The sequence below is a fragment of the Podarcis cretensis genome (assembly GCF_951804945.1).
Source record: "Podarcis cretensis genome assembly, chromosome: 7".
Classification (NCBI taxonomy): Eukaryota; Metazoa; Chordata; class Lepidosauria; order Squamata; family Lacertidae; genus Podarcis; species Podarcis cretensis.
This window is the reverse complement of record NC_137176.1, coordinates 86,957,151-86,982,502: the sequence shown is the minus strand read 5'-3', so window position 1 is coordinate 86,982,502 and position 25,352 is coordinate 86,957,151. Positions and strand designations below refer to the sequence as shown.

Here is a 25,352-nt window from a genome sequence, read left to right as displayed (position 1 = left end):
CCCTCCCTTCAACTACAGAATGGTTGGTAACTGGAAGCATGGTGTGGCTTGTCGGAAATCACTGCCATTTCTTTGTGTACCCTGATAAGCAGCTTCATCAAACAACTGCAAAACCCCTCCAAGGAAATTGAGTTTTGGAGGCAAATATAGCATGGTACAAACTGCACTAAGCCTGGAAAGGGAGCTTTTGATTTCAAAGCATGAAAGGAGAAAACATAATAATAAGCCACAAGAAGCAGAGAAAATTGCTGGCACACTTGGTGAACTGTGTTCTGAAGAGATGCAACCTCCACAGAACCATGCCCCAGGGCTGTTGCTTTCTTGGCTTTGTTTTCACAGTCCCTTTCAGATTATGCCAGCCTCCCTCAACCTGGTTTCCTCCAGATGTTCTTGGACTGCAATGGCCCAGTCAGTGTGGCCAATGGTAAGGAAAGATGGGAACTGTAGTCAAAACCACATCTGGAGGGCTTCAGGTTGGAGATTGCTGGGATGTGGCATGGCCATTTGCAATGACTTGTTGTCACGGTCTGGTCTACTGGCAATTGAAGTCCTGGCTGAGGACGTTAGGACCGGGGGCAAGATGGCGGGGTGGGAGCAAGAACGAGAGTCCAGAAGTCAAGGGTCTGAGGGTCGAGAAGTAAGGAGTCAGGAAGTCAAGGGTCCGAGGGTTGAGAAGCAGGGAGTCAGGAAGCCGAGGTCCGAGGATCAGGAAGCAAGAAGCCAAATGCAGCAAGGCAGGAAACGTGTTGCTGTGACAAAGAGCCGAAGGGAAATGCTGACCTTATAACCCTTCCTGGCTCTTGCCACCAGGTGCAGTGAGTTACCAAGTGTCCTCACCTGTGAAACCGCGCCTTGCCTCTCCAGAACAAACTTAAGAAGGCCCCAGTCCTGTGAAGCCCTACTGGTCACAGGGCCTGGCTCCTGCACGCACTCCTAACATTTGTGGTGGTGGGGTTGTGCCAATCAATGTGTGGGTGACACTGACACACTCAGAACCACCTTTAACCAGTTACGAGAACAAATATTTTGGTCTCTACTGAAATATTGCAGGCTTCCTTTTGCAGGCTGGTGAAGAAGGGACTGAAACCAACTGGCCAGGCTATTGCTTTCAAATCAAAGTGGTGGCTGGAATGCCCATAGCTCAAACAGAGCCACCTCATTCTACTTTTGTCTCCATGCTCCTCTCTGCTGAGTTCTACAAGGGCAGCACTGCTACTAAGGAGGAGGAAGTGGACAGGTAGCATTGCCACCCTCTGGGCACTGTAATTTGTTTAGGGCTGTTGCAGATTGTAACTCTGTGTGGGGTGAATTACAGTGCCCAGATTTCTTTGAGGAAAGTGATGCGCTTTGAATGTGCTTTATAGTGTGTACATCAGGGGTCAGCAAACTTGTCTCCGGCACTGATCGTGTGGCGGGCCAGAGGGCAGGGGAGTGTGTGCCCATATGTGTGCACACACACTATTTCTGGCACACTTCTGGGTCGGAGGAGCACTGGAAATAGCTTGTGCGCATGTGCATGGGCCTCCTCCGACCCGGATGTGCACCGGAAATAATGCTTGCACATGCGCAAATAATGCTTGCACATGTGCACAAGCTATTTCCAGTGCTCCTCCAACCCGGAAGTGGGAAGCCACACAGCGCAGTCCCGGTAAGAGCAGGCGGCGGCAGTGGGGGTTGCCGTGGGCCAGATAAACAAGTCCCTCGGGCCTTATCCGGCCCACGGGCCTTAGTTTGGGGACCCCTGGTGTACATAGCCTTTGACTTCTCCAGTGGATAGTGAGAAGCCAGGGATGGAAGAGTGAAAGTGCTCTTTCCTTTCTGGAGATGGTCAATGTACTCCTCCTAGCTTCATTGATCACAGTGTGGTAAGGCTGGCCTTGGGGGTGAGTTTTCCTCAGGGATCCACGCAAAGTTGTTGAAAGTGCTGAATCTTTCACACAGGCTCATACGTTGGGCCTCCAGTTCACAGGAAACAAAAATGATGGATCGCCCTGATTATGCATAGTCAGAACGTTTAAGATGGGATGCCTAGCTCCACCACCTCTTGTAAATTTACCGTGGGATGCATATGTTAGAATCTGGCATCGAGGAAGGTTGCTCTTTGTAAACAAGAGAGAAATGGGCTTATTTTGTAGAAAACTGCAGCTGCCTATTGATGAGACAAATTGCTGTAAAAATGGCTAACTGGGATGGGCGGATCAATTTCCACAATTTAAACAAGACAGATTTACTTCCTTGGCCGCAGTGGCTTGGCTTGGTGCTCTCAGCACCCTCATCTTAGCCTCTTCCTGAGCAGGATTTCACAGATGCCTGTTCAGACCCTCAGTTGGTGATTGAAAAAAATCCAAAAAGGCAGGAAAGGATTCAGGGAAGCCACTGTTGCTCAAGGGTGAAGACAGCAGGGTGTGTGAGGAAAGACTGAAGAGATCATTACAGTATTGTTTAGCCTAGAAGTGGGAGGGGGACACAACTGAACTGACACAGTTTTGCTCCTTTTTAAGTTTTTCGCCCACCCCCCAAAAAATGAAAACCCAGAAAAGGAATTTCTTCCCTTGAAATTTCATTGAAAATAGAGTTGCTCATCTTGCAGGAGATATGCAAAGTTCCTATGAAGTGTAGTAGGGGGGAAAGGATGAAAACTCTGCAGGATGGGAATTGCCAGAATGTGAGATAGCCTTAAATTACTGTGTCGGCAAATACTAATGTTATTCTTTGCTACATTACGACAAAGAGCTGTTGGTTGCCTGTACCACTCAGATTGCAAATGGGGGGATTGCTTGGTTGAATACTTCCCCGTGAAAATGTGGGGCTCTGTGTATATGGTGCTCTGGATCAGTGCAGTGTGTAGAGCTGTGATGGAATGCTTTCTTTCCATCGGAAGGAGGGGGAAATGGAGTGGGAGATTTCATAAGATTTAGCTGGCCACAATGATGGGGATTCCTTTCTCCATTCCATTCCCTGTCTCCAACTTCTTTGACCACAACTTAGAGTGGATGAAGTCCTTGCAGAAATGTAGGAAACTGCTTTATACTGATTACAGGTAGGTAGCCGTGTTAGTCTGCCATAGTCGAAACAAAATTAAAAAATTCCTTCCAGTAGCACCTTAGAGACCAACTAAGTTTGTTATTGGTATGAGCTTTCGTGTGCATGCACACTTCTTCAGATACATATACATATACAGATATATATAAGGGTCTGGTAACTTCTGTTTCAGTGTATCTGCAGAAGTGTGCATGCACATGAAAGCTCATACCAATAACAAACTTAGTTGGTCTCTAAGGTGCTACTGGAAGGAATTTTTAAATTTTATACTGAGTTAGACCATTAGTCCATCTAACTTAGTATTGTCTACACTGACTGTGGGACGCGGGTGGCGCTGTGGGTAAAACCTCAGCGCCTAGGACTTGCCGATCGCATGGTTGGCGGTTTGAATGCCCGCGGCGGGGTGAGCTCCTGTCGTTTGGTCCCAGCTCCTGCCCACCTAGCAGTTCGAAAGCACCCTTAAGTGCAAGTAGATAAATAGGTACCACTTTATAGCAGGAAGGTAAACGACGTTTCCGTGTGCTGCTCTGGTGCCAGTTCGCCAGAGCAGCTTTGTCACACTGGCCACGTGACCCGGAAGTGTCTGCGGACAGCGCTGGCTCCCGGCCTCTAGAGTGAGATGAGCGCACAACCCTAGAGTCTGTCAAGACTGGCCCGTACGGGCAGGGGTACCTTTACCTTTACACTGACTGGCAGCAGCTCTATGGGGTTTCAGGCAGGAAGTCCTTTCGAACTCTACCTAGAGATGCGAGGCACTGAGCCTGGGACCTTTGCTTGCCTACTCAAATCCGTGGTTCTTCCTCATATGATGGCTGGCAGATGCCAGTTCTCCCCCCACTCTTGCCACCGCTTCTAATGATTCTCTTTCCCACAGCCTGAGATTTTGTAGGATTTGGCCTTCACCCTTTCCGTCCTCAGTCTCAGAGCACCTGTTTGACCCAGGCCACTTTCCAAGCTGAGCCCTAGACCACGGAGCAGCTGTTCACACAAACCACCCTATGCAGAAATATTGCTGGCACAGCAGAATGGGCTATAGCTAAGTGGCAGAATATCTGTTTTTAATGCAGCAGGTCCCAGGCCGAATCCCTGAAATCTCCAGATATGGCTTGTAAAGACTCTGCCTGAAACCTTGGGAGAGCTGTTCCCAGCCAGTGTCAGCTGTTCTGCATTAGATGGACCAATGGTCTCACAGCTTTAAGGCAGCTTTCTATTTTTTTTTATGGATGCAAGTGCTGGACTACGAGGCTTCTGCCTGAGGCAGGAGATAACGACTCTCTGACAGTGTCGGAAGAGGGTTTTTAATACCAAGAATGGAGAGACTCCGCAATGATGTAGGGGGTGTATAGCGAGGGGTAATGGGATGCAATTGAGCAGAGAAATTCAACGTAGGCTGTATGTAAGGAAAACTTCCTAATGGCAGGCTCTGCAAAGCTCTTTACAGATTTCCCCAGGGACTGCTGTGAGGAACCCTTTCACTCCCGGCATTTCAGTTCATATATAACATCAGGCTTTCAAACTGTGCTCCAGGGAATCTTGGGGGATCCTTGAGGGCTCCTCAGGGGCTCCTCAAGGTGAACATGAGCAATGGGCAGAACAACATGATTGATGTTTGCCTGCCATGCCAACAGTACACTAGATTCAGGATGTGTAGGGGTAGGCAGATCTATCTAATCAGTTTCTCTTCATTTCTCATTTTCCCAATCTTAACTTCTCCACATTTCTACATCCATTTGCGAATTAAAGGTCCCAATGAAAGTGCACCAGTATTTTAGGATAACAGAAACATTATTGCATGCAACATTGCAACATTGACTACTACACAGGTTTGCAAGCAATTTCTCCCAATACAGTGCATTTTCAAAAATCATTCTCACCGATGCTTTGATGCATGCTCAAAGCCTGCAAATTACTTGGTTGGAGAACAGCACCTCAAAGTTCATTCAAGTATGGATTTCGAAGGATAGTAGTGTTTCAATCTTCCGTCAACAATCCTTACATTGGCAAAACAGCACAAATGGTGCATGAGAGGAGCGTCAGAGGTCTCGGGGGAACTTAAAGGGTTGCAGATGCACAAAACAGCTTTGGGGAAAAAACACAAAGGGGGCCCTCTCAACCAGCCAAAAACCCAGCCCTTTGAGAACTGGGCATGCTCTGTGGAGAGGCAAAATGGAATGGGAAAAAAGCATGGATCACAGGCTGGAAACCTGAACAGGAACACTCCACACTGCAGCATTTTGTTGCTGGTCTCATTTGTGCAAACTGAATGTGCACTCTAAATGGTGGCCCCAAATCCTTTGCAATATGTAGGGGAATTTGTGGCTCCAAAGAGGTTTCTTAGTAAAATGTTAGGAATCACAAGACAGAGAAACCATTAGGAGAACACTTCAATCTCCCAGGACATTCTATACAAGATCTCAAAGTAGCTGTCATATGACAAAATAATTTCAGAAATAGACTGGAAAGAGAAGTTGCTGAATTGCAACTTATTACCAAACTTAAAACCATGGAGAGACCTGGTCTGAATAGAGACATTGGATTCTTATTTCATTATACATGATAAAGCTATTTTTAGCCATCTCACCCCTTGCTTTTTCCTGTAAGACCAATTGCAGTCGTTAACAGTCGTCAACAGATTTACCACACCTATCAGCCAATCACCCATTCCCACCACCCTTCTGAGTAATACCCCTCCCGACCCTCTCACTATATATAAGGGTCTGGTGACTTCTGTTTCAGTGTATCTGAAAAAGTGTGCATGGACATGAAAGCTCACACCAATAACAAACTTAGTTGGTCTCTAAGGTGCTGCTGGAAGGAATTTTTTTACTTAGTAAAATGCTTGATGTGAAAGCTGGATTAGGTTGGCATCCGTCTTGTCTTGAGAGTCAACAGAGGAGTGTGCCTTTGGGTGTGAAGTCAAAACAGTTGGAAGGTTTTTACTTCACCCCCAAAAGCTGTGGCTGTAGAGGTATGGGGGAGACATGTTTTGTTGCAGCTGGGGCTATATAGTAAAACTGCAAGGATGTCATCACGCTGCACTTTGTGTGGCCACCAGCAGGCAGCCACGAAAACTGCAGCAGGGTGATGGAACAGCCTGCTGTCCTGCCTGTTCCTCTTCAGGTTTCCTGGGCTCAGGTTTCGGTGATCTGTAGGTGGAGGGGTGTGTGCACATTTGGGACAATCTATAAGAGGAAGGGGGATGCGGGTGGTGCTGTGGTCTAAACCACTGAGCCTAGGGCTTGCCGATCAGAAGGTTGGCGGTTCGAATCCCTGCGACGGGGTGAGCCCCTGTTGCTCGGTCCCCGCTCCTGCCAACCTAGCAGTTTGAAAGCACGTCAAAGTGCAAGTAGATAAATAGGCACCGCTCCAGCGGGAAGGTAAACGGCGTTTCCGTGCGCTGCTCTGGTTTTGCCAGAAGTGGCTTAGTCATGCTGGTCACATGACCTGGAAAAACTGTCTGCGGACAAATGCGGCTCCCTTGGCCAGTAAAGCGAGATGAGCGCCGCAACCCCAGAATCGTTCGCGACTGGACTTAGCTGTCATAAGAGGAAGGGGTTTCTGTAAGCTGCAAGGGGAGGGGTTGGAGAGTGAAGTGAGCAGTGTGTGTGTGTGTAATCCAAGGAGGCATGATTGGTTTAAACTAGAGAAGAGTTATTTCCTTCGGTCATCTCTGCTTGCCAGTTTGCCTTTTCAGGCTGCAGCCTTGTTCAAGGCATTATATGTCTTGTGATATAATACTCTGGACAGTTTCTGAGGAGGGTTGGCAGAGGCAAATGGGGACAGAGGAGTGCCGCGAGGACACACAGATTCCATCCCCTCAGCATGTGTAATAAGGCTGGATGTGATGTGATAACTGTGTAGCAGAGCCCGCCGAGTTCTGAACCCTTTCCCCTCTAAAACATAAGCCCAGATTCAGCAAATTCAGCAGGGAGGATGCAGGCAAGCGGACAACTTCACCAGATGACTGAAAGCTGGCTGAAACTCTTCAGACTGCAGGTGGTGCTGGTGGAAGTATGAGATCTGATGCACATTCAATCATGCATTATTTCCTGTGCTTACTCCCTGATGGTCTTGCATGTGCAATATATATTGGCGAGCATTCAAATATTTAATCTCCCTCCCACTGCAGGCTGATGTGGAATCACCTGTAGATTTATCCTTTTGAGATCTCTTGATTTCCTTCAGTTCAAGCGGCAGAGCATCTGCTTTGAGTGCAGAAGGTCCCAGGTTCAATCCCCAGCAGTTGAGATCCCCACATTGCAGGGGGTTGGACTAGATGACCCTCGGGGTCCTTCCAGATCTACAATTCTGTGATCTTCAAGGAGGACTGGAAATGTCATAGAATCATAGAATCATAGGATCATAGAGTTGGAAGAGACCACAAGGGCCATCGAGTCCAACCCCCTGCCAAGGAGGAAACACCATCAGAGTACTCCTGACATATGGTTGTCAAGCCTCTGCTTAAAGACCTCCAAAGAAGGAGACTCCACCACACTCCTCGGCAGCAAATTCCACTGTCGAACAGCAATTACTGTCAGGAAGTTCTTCCTAATGTTTAGGTGGAATCTTCTTTCTTGTAGTTTGGAACCATTGCTCCGTGTCTGCTTCTCTGGAGCAGCAGAAAACAACCTTTCTCCCTCCTCTATGTGACATCCTTTTATATATTTGAACATGGCTATCAAATCACCCCTTAACCTCCTCTTCTCCAGGCTAAACATGCCCAGCTCCCTTAGCCGTTCCTCATAAGGCATCGTTTCCAGGCCTTTGACCATTTTGGTTGCCCTCCTCTGGACACGTTCCAGTTTGTCAGTGTCCTTCTTGAACTGTGGTGCCCAGAACTGGACACAGTACGCCAGGTGAGGTCTGACCAGAGCAGAATACAGTGGCACTATTACTTCCCTTGATCTAGATGCTATACTCCTATTGATGCAGCCCAGAATTGCATTGGCTTTTTTACCTGCAGCGTCCTAGATCCTTTTCACATGTACTGCTCTCAAGCCAGGTGTCACCCATCTTGTATTTGTGCCTCTCATTTTTTTTTTGCCCAAGTGCAATACTTTACATTTCTCCCTGTTAAAATTCATCTTGTTTGTTTTGGCCCAGTTCTCTAATCTGTCAAGGTCGTTTTGAAGTGTGATCCTGTCCTCTGGGGTGTTAGCCACCCCTCCCAGTTTGGTGTCATCTGCAAATTTGATCAGGATGCCCTTGAGTCCATCATCATGTGTCCTGTCTGAAACCCTCCCAGTCAGTGTAGATGATACTGATCTAGATAGAATAACTTAATATAAAGCGGACACTTACCTTCTTCCTAAGCACACTTTGACATGGGCTACAATCCTGCACAAACAATGAGGGTGAGACTCATTTAACTCAATAGGACTTACTTCTGAGTAGATATGTCCCAAACTGCATTCTTGTGGCCCACTATGCATGTTAACTTGGAAAGCCCACTGCACCCAGTGCAGCTTACTCCAAGGGAGCAGTGCAAAAGATTGCTGTTCTAATTCTTCTCCACTACAGTCATACCTCGGGTTACAGCTGCTTCAGGTTGTGTTTTTTCGGGTTGCGGACCACCAAAACCCGGAAATACTGGGTTGCGATCATGCATCCCGCACGGATCACAGTGCCACTGTATTCTGCTCTGGTCAGACCTCACCTGGAGTACTGTGTCCAGTTCTGGGCACCACAGTTCAAGAAGGACACTGACAAACTGGAACGTGTCCAGAGGAGGGCAACCAAAATGGTCAAAGGCCTGGAAACGATGCCTTATGAGGAATGGCTAAGGGAGCTGGGCATGTTTAGCCTGGAGAAGAGGAGGTTAAGGGGTGATATGATAGCCATGTTCAAATATATAAAAGGATGTCACATAGAGGAGGGAGAAAGGTTGTTTTCTGCTGCTCCAGAGAAGCGGACATGGAGCAATGGTTCCAAACGACAAGAAAGAAGATTCCACCTAAACATTAGGAAGAACTTCCTGACAGTAAGAGCTGTTCGACAGTGGAATTTGCTGCCAAGGAGTGTGGTGGAGTCTCCTTCTTTGGAGGTCTTTAAGCAGAGGCTTGACAACCATATGTCAGGAGTGCTCTGATGGTGTTTCCTGCTTGGCAGGGGGTTGGACACGATGGCCCTTGTGGTCTCTTCCAACTCTATGATTCTATGATTCTATGATTCTACGTTCGTAACCCGAGCGTCCACTGTATTTTCTTAATTGTAGCATTTATATCAAAGCTTTTTTTGGAATGAGCTGGGATGGCCATAGCTCTCTCAAGTATTTGGAGTGCACATGCATGTCCTGGATTGAGAATTGAGACCTTATGATGTCAGGGTGAATCATAATGTGGAAAGAAAGTCACGTCCCTTATACCATTTCCCTCCTATGTGATTGCAAGGAGAAGCCAGCGCTCACCTCTCCACTGGGACAGGAATTTGCTGACTCTGTGACCATCTCCCCCTTCTCTTTCTTGGGTGACCCTTTCAACTCTGCCTCTTCACTGCCATCTGCTTGATTTGCTGACAGGCATTTAGCTAAGTCAACTTGATTTACTTGCAGACAAACCTGTGCCGGGGGTAACTTTTCAAGCTGAAGCAGCCATCCTTCTTCTGAGTCATGCTGTGCCGTGCTGCAGCCTGGCCTTCCACCCTTCAGAATTAAAAAAGGGAAGACAGGCGCCTGAACTGATAGAGCTGATGAGAGAAGAAGAGGCCTGTGGCTCGTGCTGTTAATCTCTGGGAGGCGATTGTAGTCTCGGCTAGGGCAGGAGCACGATTCCTTTTACACTTATTTTAAACTTTATTCACATCTGCTGGTGTGGTCCAGTGCATAGCAATAAGGCTAGAGGCAGCCAGGCAACATTTTGGCTGCAGGAAATCGATCTGCTCTTTTTGGCTTTCAGCTGCTCCTTTTGTGGTTGCATATGCTCAAAATTAGCTTATTTATTGTTAACATTCACAGGTATCATATATTTCTGTGGATGCATATTGCTGCATGCCACCCCAAACTCTGAGTGGTGTGAGATTCCAGGGGTTCATGTTTCCTTTTGCAAATGAGGCACAGCAGAGACTATGGTCTCTTTAGGATAATATTGTTTATGTGCACATATATACAACCTGAGCCTGTGATGGAGGGGTTCACAGCATTAACCCCCCACAAGGATCTTGTTTCTCCCATAGGTGCAGCCTTGTATTCAAGCAGAAATCAATCATACTCCGACCTTCTTCCTAGCTTGCTGCCTTTACCAACCTACAACCTTTCCCCCCTCTAGTTCACATCACAGCCAACTCTAAACATCTGCCTCAAACTCTGGCTTTGTCTTCTAACTAACTTCAAATTGAGGAGAGGTGTCACCCATTTGCCATCTGGCACAGAGCCCCCTCTCCTTTGTTTTCTTAATGGCTCACCTTTTATGAGGAAGCTTACCTGGTTTATATTTTAACACTCCAATCCTTGATTAAATTCTAACACTTACTAGGTCCAGGAAATTAGGGGAGTCTGCCACCCCCAAACTCATAACAATATTTTGGTCATAGTAACACTGTACCATGGAGTTTGTAGTCTTGAGGCTCCACCAACTTTTGTGACAGTCAAGAAAGCTCCCACTTAATAAGCGGCAAATGCCATGAGGATTTTACCAAGTAGTCTACAATGCTGTATAACAGATTTGAGCTTATTTTTGGATGCTGTTGCTGCAGTTCTGGAACACTCCTCCAGGTATATCTTGTGGGGCCCTTCTTTCAAAATTTGCCTCACATTTTTGTTCTGCAGCAGTCTTTTTCTGTGTTCATTTTGTTGATTGACCTTTGTTGTTTTTACTGATTTTAACTGTACGCTGCTTTGGGTGCAGATGCATAGAAAAGTGGTCTGTAAACAATATGAAATAAACATCAATGATAGTAGCTATTCAGCAGTAACAGATCCCCTACTTGCAAAGTCAGTTTTAGAGAAGATTTGATGACAGCCTTCGTTATTTCCACTCATGGAAAGAGAAGTTAATGGGGAGTAGAGTCATTTTCTGGGTGTGTATATAATACGCCGAACTCTAATTTAGAGAATTGGATGCACTGTTTGCCATATTTACTAATGTGTTTACTTAGGCCTAATCTGTCAATTTTGGTTTCTTCCAGTTTCTAATTTTCCCAGCCTTACTTTTATTTTTCCACCTTTCTGCATTACTACGTGGATTTTTTTAAGTCGTGAAAATTCACCAGCATTTTAGTGTGAATTTTCTCCAATATACACATTTATTTTTTAATAAAATGCTGCTTTGCCTAATGCAATAATTGTTGCAAACCATTTGACCCAATACAATGCATAAACTGCAAATCAATGCAGAAATGAGATTAACTGAAGACTGGGAAAAGGAGAAACAGAAAGAAACCCAAACTGACATGTTCATTCCTACCTCCGACCATGACAGTATTAGCTGCTACTGAAAGGGCTTGTCTGCTACCATGACTGAAGATGATGGGGCAATCTGAGTCAAGAGCAGCTTAGACACTTCAGATACACAGTCTACATACAATGGCCTTTAAGTGTCTAGTACAACTGCGTCAAGGAAAATTCAGCATGCCGAAAGAATTACTGGAGTTATTCCTAAGATCTACGTCACTCTTTGCCACCATTTCCCTGGAGGAAAAGCAGTTTGTGTGTTACCTCAGTCATGACCATACCCTCCCCCCTCCTAATACGTCTGTTTTAAGTTTCAGATGCAATTATTTAAGTTTCAGATGCAATTATTCCTCTGTCGTTATCTGCCATCTCAGGCTGCAGCCTGCACAAGAAATGTCTGAGTCATGAGGGTTTGGCATAATTCACCCCCCCTCCACCCCCAGCTTTATGCTGTTGTCAAAAGGAGAGATTGCCCCACGAAGGAAGGTGAATTTCCATTACCATGGAATGACGATGAAGAATGCTCATGAAGCTTCTTCCATTCCAGTTTTGAATAGCAGTGTGGGTCCCATATTGCCTGAAAAAGGGAAGCGAAATTAGCAGCACACAATTTGCATCCAGATCCTGCAAATGGAGGAGGAGGAGATCTTGGCATGTATTTATTGCTGTGGCTGCTGTTGCTACCACTAGTTAACAGATCACTTTTCACTACTATTGCTGTGATATAGCAATATCATATTGCTATGATACAGCAATATCAGGCAGGTGGTTCTTGCCTGTTTGAAGGAGGCAGTGATAAGACCACTTCTCAAGAAACCATCCATAGATCCTGAGAACCTAAGTAATTACTGGTCAGCTGCCAACCTCCCTTTTGGGGGTAAGGTACTTGAGTGGGTGGCCATTGACCAGATCCAGGTGCTCTTGGAGGAGACTGATCTTCTAGATCCATTTCAATCGGGGTTTCGGCCTGGCTTTGGCACAGAAACGGTCATGGTCGCCTTATATGATGACCTCTGTCAGAAGAGAGACAGGGGCAATGTGTCCCTGTTAATCATCCTTGACCTCTCAGTGGCTTTCAATGTCGTCAACAATGGTACAATTCTGGAGCAGCTGTCCCAGTTGGGGGTGAGCAGAACTGTTTTGCAGTTGTTCCAGTTCTACTTGGATGGTTGTCTTCAGTGGGTGATGCTTGGGGAGTGTTTTTGGGCACCATGAGGCTTTCAGTGATGACACACAGCTCTATTTCTCCTTTACAGTAGACATGTGCAGGGCATTTGGAATGGGTACAGAGGAAGATTTAGGGCAGGGCGACTTGTTCCACTGTGCTGGGTGTTGAGCCTAGCGGGGGACAGCAGGGCATTGCAACTATGACGTAGTGAATCGAACAGAACAGAAGGCGAGAAGTGGAGTATTTGAGCTGATTTGGGGGCTTGCACAGCGTGCTACTGAAATGTGAAAGATCAAAGTCCACCTGTGATGGGTAGCTCCACCTAGGAGCAGCCACCCCTCCTTCCCTCCCTCCCTGGTCACTCACCTGTTTTTGTCTTTTGCTTCTCCAGGTTATGGGCATGCTGCCCCAGGAACAAATGCTGGGAAGGCTTTCTGCATGTGCTACGCTGCCCTGGGCATCCCGTTGACCCTGGTCATGTTCCAGAGCCTTGGCGAACGCATGAACACCTTTGTCAAGTACCTCTTGCAGCGGATGAAAAGGTGCTGCAGGATGAGGAGCACTGATGTCTCCATGGAGAACATGGTGGCCGTCGGATTCTTTTCGTGCATAGGGACCCTCTGCATAGGAGCAGCGGCCTTCTCCCACTGCGAGGAGTGGAGCTTTTTCCAGGCCTTCTACTACTGCTTTATAACATTGACTACAATAGGGTTTGGAGACTACGTGGCCCTTCAGACGAAAGGAGCCCTCCAGAGGAAGCCGCTCTACGTGGCCTTTAGCTTTATGTACATCCTAGTAGGGTTGACAGTCATTGGGGCATTCCTCAATCTGGTTGTTCTCAGGTTGTTCATGAACATCGAGGAAGAGAGGCGGGAGGCTGAGGAACGTGCCACCCAGGCAGGGAACCGTAACAGCATGATCATCCACATCCAAGAAGATTCCCAGCATGGGCGGCCAAGGTACAAGGCCGAGGTGACGGACCTCCAGTCGGATTGCTCCTGCATGTGCTACAGGTCCCACGAATACACCAGCCGGGTTGTGTCCCACCAAAACTCCTTCAGCTCCAAGTTGAACCTCCAGTACTTTCACTCTATCTCCTACAAGATAGAGGAGATCTCGCCAAGCACATTAAAAAACAGCCTTTTCCCATCCCCTGTAAGCTCCATCTCTCCTGGCTTGAACAGCTTCACAGACAGCCACAGGCTGATGAGACGGCGGAAGTCCATCTGAAGTCCTTTGTCCTTGGGGTTTTTGATCTTTTATTCCTAAGATTGGTTTTTTTTTTTTAAAGGAATTCCTCGTGTAAGTCAGAGCGAGGCTAAGATTAATCAAGGAAATCAAGCAAAGGAATAGACATCCTTCCTCTGAGACTCAGCTCTGGAGCAAAGTATGCCTTACATTTATGTCCCCGCCCCTCGGTAGTCTGAAGATTCGAGGTGATGGGAAGTGGGTATCTAAATTCCAAAGTTGCACATATTAGCTGGGAGCTTTCAATGTGCCCTGGGACACTTTTTGACCTAATGAACTCTTTTCCTTCACAAGCAGGTCACTCTGTGTGCGTGTGTGTGAGTGAGTGAGAGAGCACGAGTGTGCCTGTGTGTGGAGTGTCTGGGTTAGGGTATAGGTGCACACGCACAATTCCACTACCAGTGCCATGTGACTAACAAAGTATATATCAAAGCATCAGGTATTGGTTTTGTTTTCTTTCGATTCTTCCTTTGAAGAACTTGTATTCTGGCCTGCTTTTTGGCTTCCAAAACATGGCAGGGGCTGCAGGAACGGGAAAAAGCTGCTATTCTCTTTTGTTCCGTTTGCTGAGTCAAGCATGCACCATAAACGGTCAATATACCAAGTGTATCATGGTGATTTTTAATTTTTTTTTTTAATGCTAGATTTTATTAGATTTTTTTTTCCAGAAAGGTTCAAGGCAGGAAAGAAGGACTGCTTTTGCTTGCCGGATCAAATCCTTACAACCCCCCCCCCCCAATATATTTTTTAAAAAATCTACAGCATGCATTTTGTAGAACTGGTATGCATTAAGACAATACAAGAGCAAAACAAAACCCTTGAAAAGATAGGATTAATACTCTAAAGCAAATAATATGGTTTTAAAATCAGTTTCTTTTAATTCTTTGTTATTGTTCCAACTATATGCCACAACACAGAGGGTTTTTTCTTTTCTGAGGGGGGGATCAACTGAAGAGTATCTATTTTATTATTTCTTATTTATACAGTTTTGTATAAAATTAAATTTTATGTTATCATGTGCTTGTGTGTGTGAGTGAGAGAGCCTGAATGCGTGTACGTGTGCAGAATCAGATGCATGCATAGGAATTATATTTTTGGGAATGTTTGAACAAGGATGGTGTACAGAGGTGGGTGTATCCCCCCCTTTTCTTATATAAAAAAACAGGGCATTCCTTGTTTTAAATTATTATTATAATAAAAGATAGTCTCTAAATGCTTTTGATTTGTAAATAACGGAAAGCCTTGGTTGGCCTCAGGAAGGATTCAAGAGAGAGTGTCTCATGCTTTGACCTTCTGGGAACGTTTAAACCCCGACAATCTTTTACTGAGCGAATGTGTTCAATTGAGGCAACTGCAGGTGTCAATACTTGCTCTGCTTTGACCCTTTGAATGATTGCACCGGAATTGAGTTGCTTTAGCGACTTGAGAGCAGCTCTTCGAACCATTTTGTTCAAGGAATACAAGATCTAGGAAGCACTGGCTTAATGGTGAGGCGTACTTGCAGTCCAGAAATTCCAAAACAGTTGACAACAACTAGGGTTATCCAGAGAAATGGGCTCATTTAGAATGGAAAAGCTTATTTGAGCGCTAAGTACCCCATGACATGAAGAAGCTTGCCTGTTGCTGTCTCTGCAAGAGTCCCTGTTCTGGCTTGGCTTCCTTCCAGCCAATCAGCCTCATTTTTGTGAGATGGCAATTCTGCTGTATGTCTGCATTGGGTCTGCAAAGGGATCATTCAGTTGCTCCCAACGCAACTGTGCTTTTCATCAGCCCAATGGCCATTCTGTGTTTTGTGCCTGTGTTTGAACCATTATGTAACAATCCAGTTTATCCTATCGCATTACATATCAGCACCAGAGCGAGGGAGGGAGGGATTTAGTTTGCTCAGGGCATGGTTAAAATGTTTTTGACAGAGCAAGCTGCAAAGCAGGGATGAGACATGCCATAATGAAGCAAGGCAAGCAGAAGGCTAATATGATGCTGTGATTTTCTGAGGGTTGCAATGGCCTCAGCAAAAGGCTTTCACAAGGCTTCAGGGTCTGGAGTTTTCTATATTGGTTCATCTTTCTCACTTGGTAAATATAGAGATTTGAAGGCCTAGTATTCATCCCTTCCATTTCTTGTACCCTCTGGCTCAGTGTAAGGGGAAATTGTAAAATTGCAGAACGAGGGGTGAAGTGAAATAAACAATACACTTATGATGACATGTTTATTTTTGAGAATGGGGAAACTATCTCCATTGTACAATATCAGGGCCGAGGATCTGTTGGCCACAGGGACCTTGACATGTAGCCTGCAGGCAGTTAGAGTTCAATTATGCTTTAAAAAAACAGCCTCCATTGGTGTCAGCGGAAGCTGATTTTTAAGCCTATTTGCCAGGCACGAGGGAATTTTGTTTGATGGGAAGGGAGACACAGCTGAGGAGGTTAGAGGTAACCTGTGTTCTGTTGTCACTCCCCACCCACACCCCCAAATTACTTCACCACCACACATCTTACAAAACAGCTTGGTGGCTGAGGACCTGTAAGCACATGCAAGAGTTGTTGTTGTTGTTGTTATTTTCTAGGCAGGAAAAGTTCTTTATTCTGGTGAACTTACTTCCGAATTTAAAGCAATTGCTTGTATATTCTCTTTTTTGAAAAAACAATAATTTTTTCTTGAGTTTTTAAGTTGGTTATTCATATACATATTCCATTCGTTTTTCAACATGTATTTTCTTATACACAAACATAAACCAAAAATATAATAATTATTCTTCTCATGTGACTTCCCTCCACCTCATTTCGACTCCTTACTTCTTCCTTAACTTTTAACTGTGTTGCTCTTCCTTGAAAGAGTTGTTATTATTGAGGCTAAACATTATTAATTTATTTATATACAACTTACTTGCCAAAGTGGCTTGTAAGTGGCTTACAGATATAAAACCACTTACAGAATATAAACGCACAGAATGGAGACAAGCAATAAAACAATGCCCCATCAAAACATTCAAATACACATCCCACAATTAAAATGTGCAATAAACAAGCCCTTTGAAACAGCACAACAGTTAAAACAGCAATTAAGATGGGGGGTTTAGGTCAGGAGATCAGGGGGATGTGACAACAAGTGCGTTTGCAAGAGCCCGCGGAATGCCAATGAGGATAGGACCTCTTGCGTTTCAGCAGGGTGAGCATTCCACAACACTGGGGCCACCAGCGCTACCAAGTGTTGCTTATCTGAGGTGAAAATAGCTTTCTTTCCTGCAGGCTCTGCCCTCTGACACACCAGCTTCTTTTCAGTTGTAACTTAATGCTAACCAGTAGCACCAAAAATGATACATGAAGTGCAATATTGGCCAGAATGAAGTCATTAACTATAATAATAGTAAACATAATACTGCTACAGTCGTACCTCGGGTTAAATATGCTTCAGGTTGAGCGTTTTTGGGTTGCGCTCCACGACAACCCGGAAGTAACGGAACGCTTTACTTCTGGGTTTCGCCGCTCGCGCATGCGCAGACACTCAAAATGACATCACACGCATGCGCAGAAGTGGCGAATCACGACTCGCGCACGTGCAGACGCGGGTTGCGTTCGCTTCAGGATGGAAACGGGGCTCCGGAACGGATCCCGTTCGCATCCAGAGGTGTAGCGATCACACAGGGTCCCCGGATGTTTGACGGTCTATTGATCCCTTTGCCACCACTGTGATTGCTTCCCCGCTGCCACCAACCCATTTCTCTCGGGTACACACAGAGTCCAGACAGTTGTTAACATTAAACCAAATAAACAAGTTTATTTTATAAGCATTAACAAGTTTATGGTTTCAGATAATTTTTCTTGTCAGTTTCTTAATCTTAGTTTTTTTACTGGCCTATACCTTCCTAATAACTTCTGATTATCCCAACTGTCTATCTGACTCCTCTTAACAGATTCTCTCACTCTCTCACATCAAACTATCCCAACCCACAGACTTATCCTCCCTCTCTCTTCTCTAACACCTGACTGACTCCTTAACAACACTAACTCTAACTCTAACTCCTCCCCTTGGGTTCCCACTTGCCAATCACTTCACACTCATTTAACCCTTTCCTTATGACCCAGCATGATGTCACCTAGGAGGGCAAACGCCACAAGAGGTACCACTGTATTTTAAATTTGATTGAATGAAATATATTTTATTATATTTATTTAACAAGATTTATAAACAGCTTAATTTTTTTATAAAAAAAACCCATCTAACTATTTTATGTAAAATAATATAAAACATTCATAAGAAAATATGAATTCTGTATTAGACATGTGAAAAATCCCTGCTTGAGTGATGGCGTAGCTCCGGCCATGGCGATGACTCATTTGACCCGCCCATGCTCTGCCGCTGTGATATCTCTTGTGAGTCACCAGTTTTTCTAGGAATGCTTTGTGCTCTTCTAGAAAGAGAGCAAGAGCCACAGGTGCCTATAAGAGGGAACTGGCCTTGCACCTGGCCCAGGTTTCTTGGTTACCTTCTACCAGAATCCCAGGAATGACGAAAACAGCTGATGTTACTTATTTTATATTATGTTACTTATAAAATTCCTATACCACCCTTCATCTGAGAATCACTGGGTGTTGTTGTTGTTTAGCCGTTTAGTCGTGTCCGAATCTTCGTGACCCCATGGACCCCACGCCAGCACTTCTGTCTTCCACTGCCTCCCACAGTTTGGTCAAACTCAAGTTGGTAGCTTCGAGAACACTATCTAACCATCTCGTCCTCTGTCGTTCCCTTCTCCTTGTGCCTTCCATCTTTCCCAACATCAGGGTCTTTACCAGGGAGTCTTCTCTTCTCCTGAGGTGGCCAAAGTATTGGAGCCTCAGCTTCACGATCTGTCTTTCCAGTGAGCACTCAGGGCTGATTTCCTTAAGAATTGATAGGTTTGATCTTCTTGCCATCCATGGGACTCTCAAGAGTCTCCTCCAGACCATAATTCAAAAGCATCAATTCTTCTGCGATCAGCCTTCTTTATGGTCCAGCTTTCACTTCCATACATCACTACTGGGAAAACCATAGCTTTTACTATACGGACCTTTGTTGGCAAGGTGATGTCTCTGCTTTTTAAGATGCTGCCTAGATTTTTCATTGCTATACAATATAAAAATACAAAAATGCAAAACATAATAACAAGCATGAACAATACCCACCCACAGTTGAAAAGGCCATAGATTGTTTAATCAACCAATGGCTTGGTTGAAGAGGAATGTTTGCACTTGGTGCCTAAAGATATGTAACAAATGCGTCAGGCAAGTCTCCCTGGGGAGAGCATTCCGCAAATGAGGAGCCGCCACAGAAGAAACCCATTCTTGTGTTGCCATCCTCTGTACCTCTCACAGAGGGGGCACATGAAGAAGGACCAGAGATTATGATTTCAGGGTCCAGGTCAATTGATGTGGGGAGAGGTGGTCATTGAGGAATTGTGATCCTGAGCTACCTAAGGCTTTATAGGTCAAAACCAACACTTTGATTGTGCTTGGAAACTAACTGGAAGCCAGTGCAGTTGGGTCAGGATTACTGTATCATGGTCAAATTGTCTTGCCCTGGTAAGCAACCTGGCCACTGAATTCTGCACCAGCTGAATTCTGTCTTCAGAGGCAGCCCCATGTATAACACATTGCAGTAATCCAACCTAGAAGATACCAGTGTTTGAGTGCATAGGCTCAAGGAGCCATTTCCCTTGTGTGCAGGTTTACACATGCATGCTGTTAGCTTGCCTTCAGTCTTCTTGCGTGTGTTGGCAATAATGGATCATATTCATCAAGAACGTGTCCTCCCTAGGAATCTGTGTGGAGGTTTGGGGGAACTCCTAGAAGAGCTGTAAGGGGTGCACAGGGGAAAAAGTTCCATTATGCAGGAGTAAATCCTTGCAGTGATGCAGCATGCTAGCTGGATGCCAACTCTGACCACCAAGTTTCACTGTGACCATGGCTATATTTCAATCTCATGTCTTAGTGAAACTTGGTTGTTCTAGTCCAATTTTCCTTTTCACTCATTCCTGGGTGGGCACAACGTCCAAGACATTTTGCTGCAGGAGGTAAAGGATAATACAGTGTCCATTCTATATACCTCAGTTTTTGAACGTAACCCATTCTGGAAGACCGTATGACTTCCGAAACGTTCGAAAACCAAAGCATTTACTTCTGAAAAACTCAATACGGAAGCTGCGTGGCACGTTTGACTTCAAAAGAGTGTTTGAAAACTGAAGCAGGTTTTTGGTGTTCGAAAACTGAAACCTTTGACTTCTGAGATGTTCAAAAACTGAGGTACCATTGTATAGAAGCTGTGGAATAGGATGATGTCTTCCTTGGAGAAATCAGACTGTTTTAAGGGGTGCACACAATTGTGTACTTCAACAGAAGGGGACAGCTGAGCAGGGGAAAGGATGGTGTTGTACCTCATAAGCCCTCATGATCTTCTGCCTGAGGTAACTGCCTCATTATGTCTAATGGTAGGGTGGGATCTGACTATTCCTCAGAAATCACAAGGCTGCCCTTTCAAGAATGCTGAATCGCACATCATGACCTAACTAACTATATATTTGGTAGCTGGAAACATGTGAGATGCGACTGGTTAAGCTTAAAAGAAAGATCAATGAAAGGAACAAGAGATTTAAAAAAGGAAACATTTTCCAACTATTAAAAGCATGGAGGCCAGCGGAAGAATTATGAAGGAAATAGACCAGATCTGAGGTTTATGGCATAATTTTACTTTGTGTAATGTTCTTGCTAATATCCAGGGTCTAATTAAGATATTCATTTAAAGCCTTTTACTAGGGAAATGCAAATAGAAAGGGTCGCTGGAATCTGTCCATTGCACTAATGTTATGGACTTTTTAATGTAGATTTTAATGAGGTTCTGTTGCTGACTGGGATATTACACAAATTTAAATCCAAGTGTTGCTAATTTCAACAATGTGGAGCACAATGTCATTTCAAGATTTGAAAAGGAAAAGAAACACAGAAGAGGAACTGCCCATTTTAACAGCATCCTTTTAAAATATCAACATTCTTACTGGAAAATGAGAGGATATAGAGCTGTAGGAGCAGGGTAACAGAGGACAGCAACAGAGATGAGCCGTAGAAAAATTGACTGAAGTTTGAATTCACTATGGAAATCTTTTCCCACTTAGTTTGATTTTTCACAACTAAATTAAAGTCCCCTTCCTCTGAATAGAAGCTGCAAATAATTAAAGTGCAGATAATTAAGACGGATGTGGAATATACACTGCAATATGGTAGCAGGGACACGAAACCTGATTGTGAATGCAAATGCATGAAATTTGATCAGAAATATTGCTTTGAATGAGCCAATAAGTATTTTATCTCGTCTTATTATTCCAATCAGGTATTCTGGTTTACAGCATAACCCAATGAAATATGAAACCATCAGATTACAGAGAATCCATTTGCATTTAACAAAACCCCATATTTCCAGTCCTTGTGGATGTAGTGAAAACTCAAAAATAGCTTTGGGGCTGAATTTGCAAATGGTCTAACAGTGTACTAAAAATAAACAAATGTTTGGTGGATCAAACCAAAGGCCCATTTAGTCCAGCATCCTGTTCTCACAGTGGCTAACCAGATGTCCATGGGATATTCGCAAGCAGGACATGTGCACATAGGTTAGGAAGGAAGTGATAGAGCACATTCTTGGAATGTGGCAGACCCCATATTCAAAACCCTCCCCTGAGTTGCTAGAGCACTGTTGCCTCTTTGAGGAGACAATACCAAAGATGGATAAGCAGCCCGATCTGCTACAAGTCAGGCTCTGATAATGGTGCTAATCAAAGTGTTATTTTACTGACCCTGTATTCGTTGCATTGGACCAACACCATTGTTTGTTTGTTAATCGGCTTGCCATGGTTTGTTACAGTTGGGTGCAGCTGCTCCGGTATGCAAAGAGCATTCATTCATCCAGTCATTTCAATAGAGAGAGTTGATCACTGAATCATTGAACTGTAGAGTTGGAAGGGGAGACGTATTCCTTTGTCTGAATGGATTGGCTGAATCCATGGAAATGAGTGAGGAAGACCAGAAGTGCAGCAGCTCCGCATGAAAACCTGAAGGTTTGGCAGAATGAGGTGGATATGTGCGGCACGTAATTGCAATTGTTCATTTTCAGTGGTGTTACCTAGACTTCAGGTCAGGGATTGGGAACCTGTGGCCCTCCAGAAGTTGTTGGATTCCAACGACCACCAGCCTCAACCAGCATGGAGAGTAGTCAGGGATTATGGGAGTTGTGACCCAACCATAGCTGGAGGGTCACAGGTCCCCATTCATGCTTTTGTACCAGAATTGGATTGGTTTATTATATTTATATCTGACCTCTTTTTCCAAAGAGTTCAAAGACAGCATATAAATCCATGCCTTTTCATCTTTACAACAACTCACTTAGGAAGTTTAGACTGAGAGCAAGCAAGCGACTGTGTCAAGACCACTCTGTGAGTTTTATAGTTCAGTGGGTATCTGAATTTAGGTCATCGCTGGCCTAATCCAGTACTCTAATCCAGGGTGTAGTCAATGTCATGCCCTCCAGATGTTGAGGACTATAGCTGCCATTATCCATGAGCATTGACCATGCTGGCTGGAGCTAATGGGAGTTGTAATCCAGAACATCTGGAGGTATTACAGTGGTGACCCTTGCTCTAACCAGCAGGGCACACGGGCTCTCAATAATAATTGGAAACATATTTTATGAGCCTACGTCCAGATCCAAGCCTCCCTCCCTCCCTCTCCTCTCCCTCCCTTTTATGGTTGTGATGAATGGATATTGTAATTAACAAAGATCTCACCCCTAGCGCATTTCATTTTTACTTAATTGTCTTGTCAACCTTTTCCCACCTTGCCTACTGATCATGTATGGCACAGTGCTATATGTCAACACCCACAACAGCTTTGCCCCCCACCCCCAAGAAAGGAAAAGACTCCAAACCAAGATTAATAGGTGCAGTCTTTTGGGTAATTAATATTCATTGCTGCAAGCCATGTTGTCTGGGCTCCATTTGAGAAAGCAGAACCCATCCTGCAGAGTGACGGGATTTATCATTTGCCGGTTCTTTCTGTGAGCAGATTGAGTCGCGGCTCCAGTAATTGAAAATGTGCTCTAAAAAGCATCTTTTCCTCCCCTAACTTCTGATTATACTAGTTTGGTGGCTTTGATAAATACCCTGTTCAGTGTGCAGAAGAGCTTGTGGAAGGGTGTCTACCAGGATCACGGCATCCCGGAAGGGCAGAAGGCAGATTCCTTGTTAAAGAGCTGATGTCGCTTGTTTCATGCTTGGCTATTTTTCACCCCTGTTTGTTATCCCGCCGCGCTTTCGAACTGATGCCTTAGCTTGCCCTTTCAGAGGCACATTCAATCAGATGGAACCATTACTGTGTACCTCTTCTCCCTCTCATTGCGCATTAATGAAGAGCATGATGTTGTGGGAAAGAACCCTGGGGAAAGAAAATAGCGCCACTAATTACTGCTGGCAATAGGAATGTGCGGATTGATTTAAAAACAAGAGAGGGAGAGGGGGAACTAAAGTGGAAAGACAATTTGCTCAAAAGGTTGCATGTCCCAGGTTCCTTGTCTCTAAATCAGAGGCTAAACAGAGGCCCAAGTCAGGATTTGTCCAGCTTTCTCCTCCATTCTTAGAAGCAGTTTGTCTCTGAATACCAGTTTCTGGAATCACAAGTGGGGAGAGTGCAGTTGTTGCACCAAATACCTCTTTGCAGGCTCTGGCTCTCCAGTGGGGAATCTGGTTGGCCACTGGATCCTGGACCTGTGGCTTGATCCAGCAGGGACCTTATGCTTCATTTCTTTCAGTTTTTAAATATTATTTTCTGGAGTCTAATCCAGAATGAGGATTGGTCTGTGAGAAAGGGTTTGCATTTCCCCATCCTGTCTCCAGCTCCCCCACAGCTTCAGCAGACCCTCCAAGTGTCCCTATTTTCCAGGGACAGTCCCAGATTTACAGAAGCTGTTCCAGTTTCTGATTTGATCCTGGAATGTTCCGCTTTTCCTTAGGGCATCCCTATTTTCTTCAGAGAAATGTTGGTAGGACATTCCTATTTTCATTAGATGGTATGGAGCTATTCGGCCTCCAAGCTAAGGAGATAAGTAACTATACAACTATTAGAAGACATCTGAAGGCAGCCCTGTATAGGGAAGTTTTTTTAAATGTTTAATATTTTATTATGTTTTTATATGTGTTGGAAGTCACCCAGAGTGGCTGGGGCAGCCCAGTCAGATGGGTGTGGGGTATAAATAATAAAAGTATTGTTGTGGTTGAATAGGATGTCCCTATTTTCATCAGACAAATGTTGGAGGGTATGCTCCAGCTTTCCCTATTAGTCTAAGCTTAAAGCTGATATAAACATGATGTCCCAAGCATGGGTGTTTCCCAGCAGCTGTCATTCAGATACATACCTCCACTAGCCACTGGGTATTAGGTGAGCAGTTTCCCAACTTTCTGCCTTCAGGGAATTCTTGCGTATGCCAAAGAGGCCTTTGCAGGAGGTCTCAGTTTAGCTTCAGGTTAATATCTACCACCCCCATCCACATCCAAAAGGGAGAGCATATTGATGGACAAGCTATCTTTTAAGGAAGCTTGCCCACCATGTATGATCTTCTCACTGAAGAGTAGTAACAGGCAGAAGAAGCTTGTCATTCCTTGGAAAACAATTTAAACATGCTTAGGGTACCACTTGCCTCTGCATGGCGAGTCCTTTTATCATAGATAATTCCAGTTCATAAACTGGATTACAGATAGTCAGTTCGATATATTATGGGGGAAATGGGTCCTTGTGATTGCCGTTCCCAGCAAGTCAAAAAGCATGGAGAGACTGTTTCTTTAAGGTGCAATTTCTTCTTTCAGCTTACTGTTGTATCTACGAGAAGCAGGGATAAAAAGTGTTCAAATTGTGTCCCAGTGGCTTTTATACAGAAGTTCTTGGATTTCTTCCAAAGCAAACGCACGAAAGGTGTTCAACCGGGTTGAGAGCCTGCAATTATTGTGTGTGTGTGTGAGTGTGCGCGCATGGGTGTGCGTTGATGCTGTCTCTCCTGACACTTCGGTTGCATTTTTGTACTTTTTGCACGATGTACGCAGGACAGGGGTGAGGCACCTGGAGCCCTTTTGATGTTGCTGGACTATGACTTGACTCCCACCATCCCTGACCATTGGTCATGCTGGTTAGGGCTGAAGGGTGTTAGGAGCTCCACAGCATCTCAGGTTCCCCATTCCTGGAGTGGAAAGAAAACAAAGCAGCATTTTCCAGTGGCATTATCAAAAAGAAAATGTCCTTAATCTGAGTGGTATATTTTCTGTGCAGAGCATAGAAGAGAAATGGCAGGGGAAAGAGGGACAATAATTAAAGTCCATGGACTAGAGACAGACAGTGTGGTGCCCTTCAGATGTTGCTGGACTACAATTCCCATAATTCCTGACCATTGGCCACACTCACCAGGGCTGATGGGAGTCATAAGCCAATAACATCTGAAGGTCAC

At 44.9% G+C, this 25,352-nt stretch overlaps 1 protein-coding gene and 1 long non-coding RNA gene across 2 annotated transcripts in view; one reads left to right on the top strand and one right to left on the bottom strand.

The window, feature by feature from the left end:
* Window positions 1-14,569, top strand: part of KCNK9 (potassium two pore domain channel subfamily K member 9) — an 89,405-nt gene extending 74,836 nt beyond the window's left edge. Inside the window, exon 2 of the mRNA XM_079984395.1 lies at window positions 12,988-14,569. Within this exon, the coding sequence (XP_079840521.1) occupies window positions 12,988-13,826 (839 nt within the window). The 3' untranslated portion in view covers window positions 13,827-14,569. The remainder of the gene's footprint in view (window positions 1-12,987) is intronic.
* LOC307220607 overlaps window positions 1-25,352 on the bottom strand; it is a 511,018-nt gene that overhangs the window by 278,155 nt on the left and 207,511 nt on the right. The window lies entirely within an intron of this gene.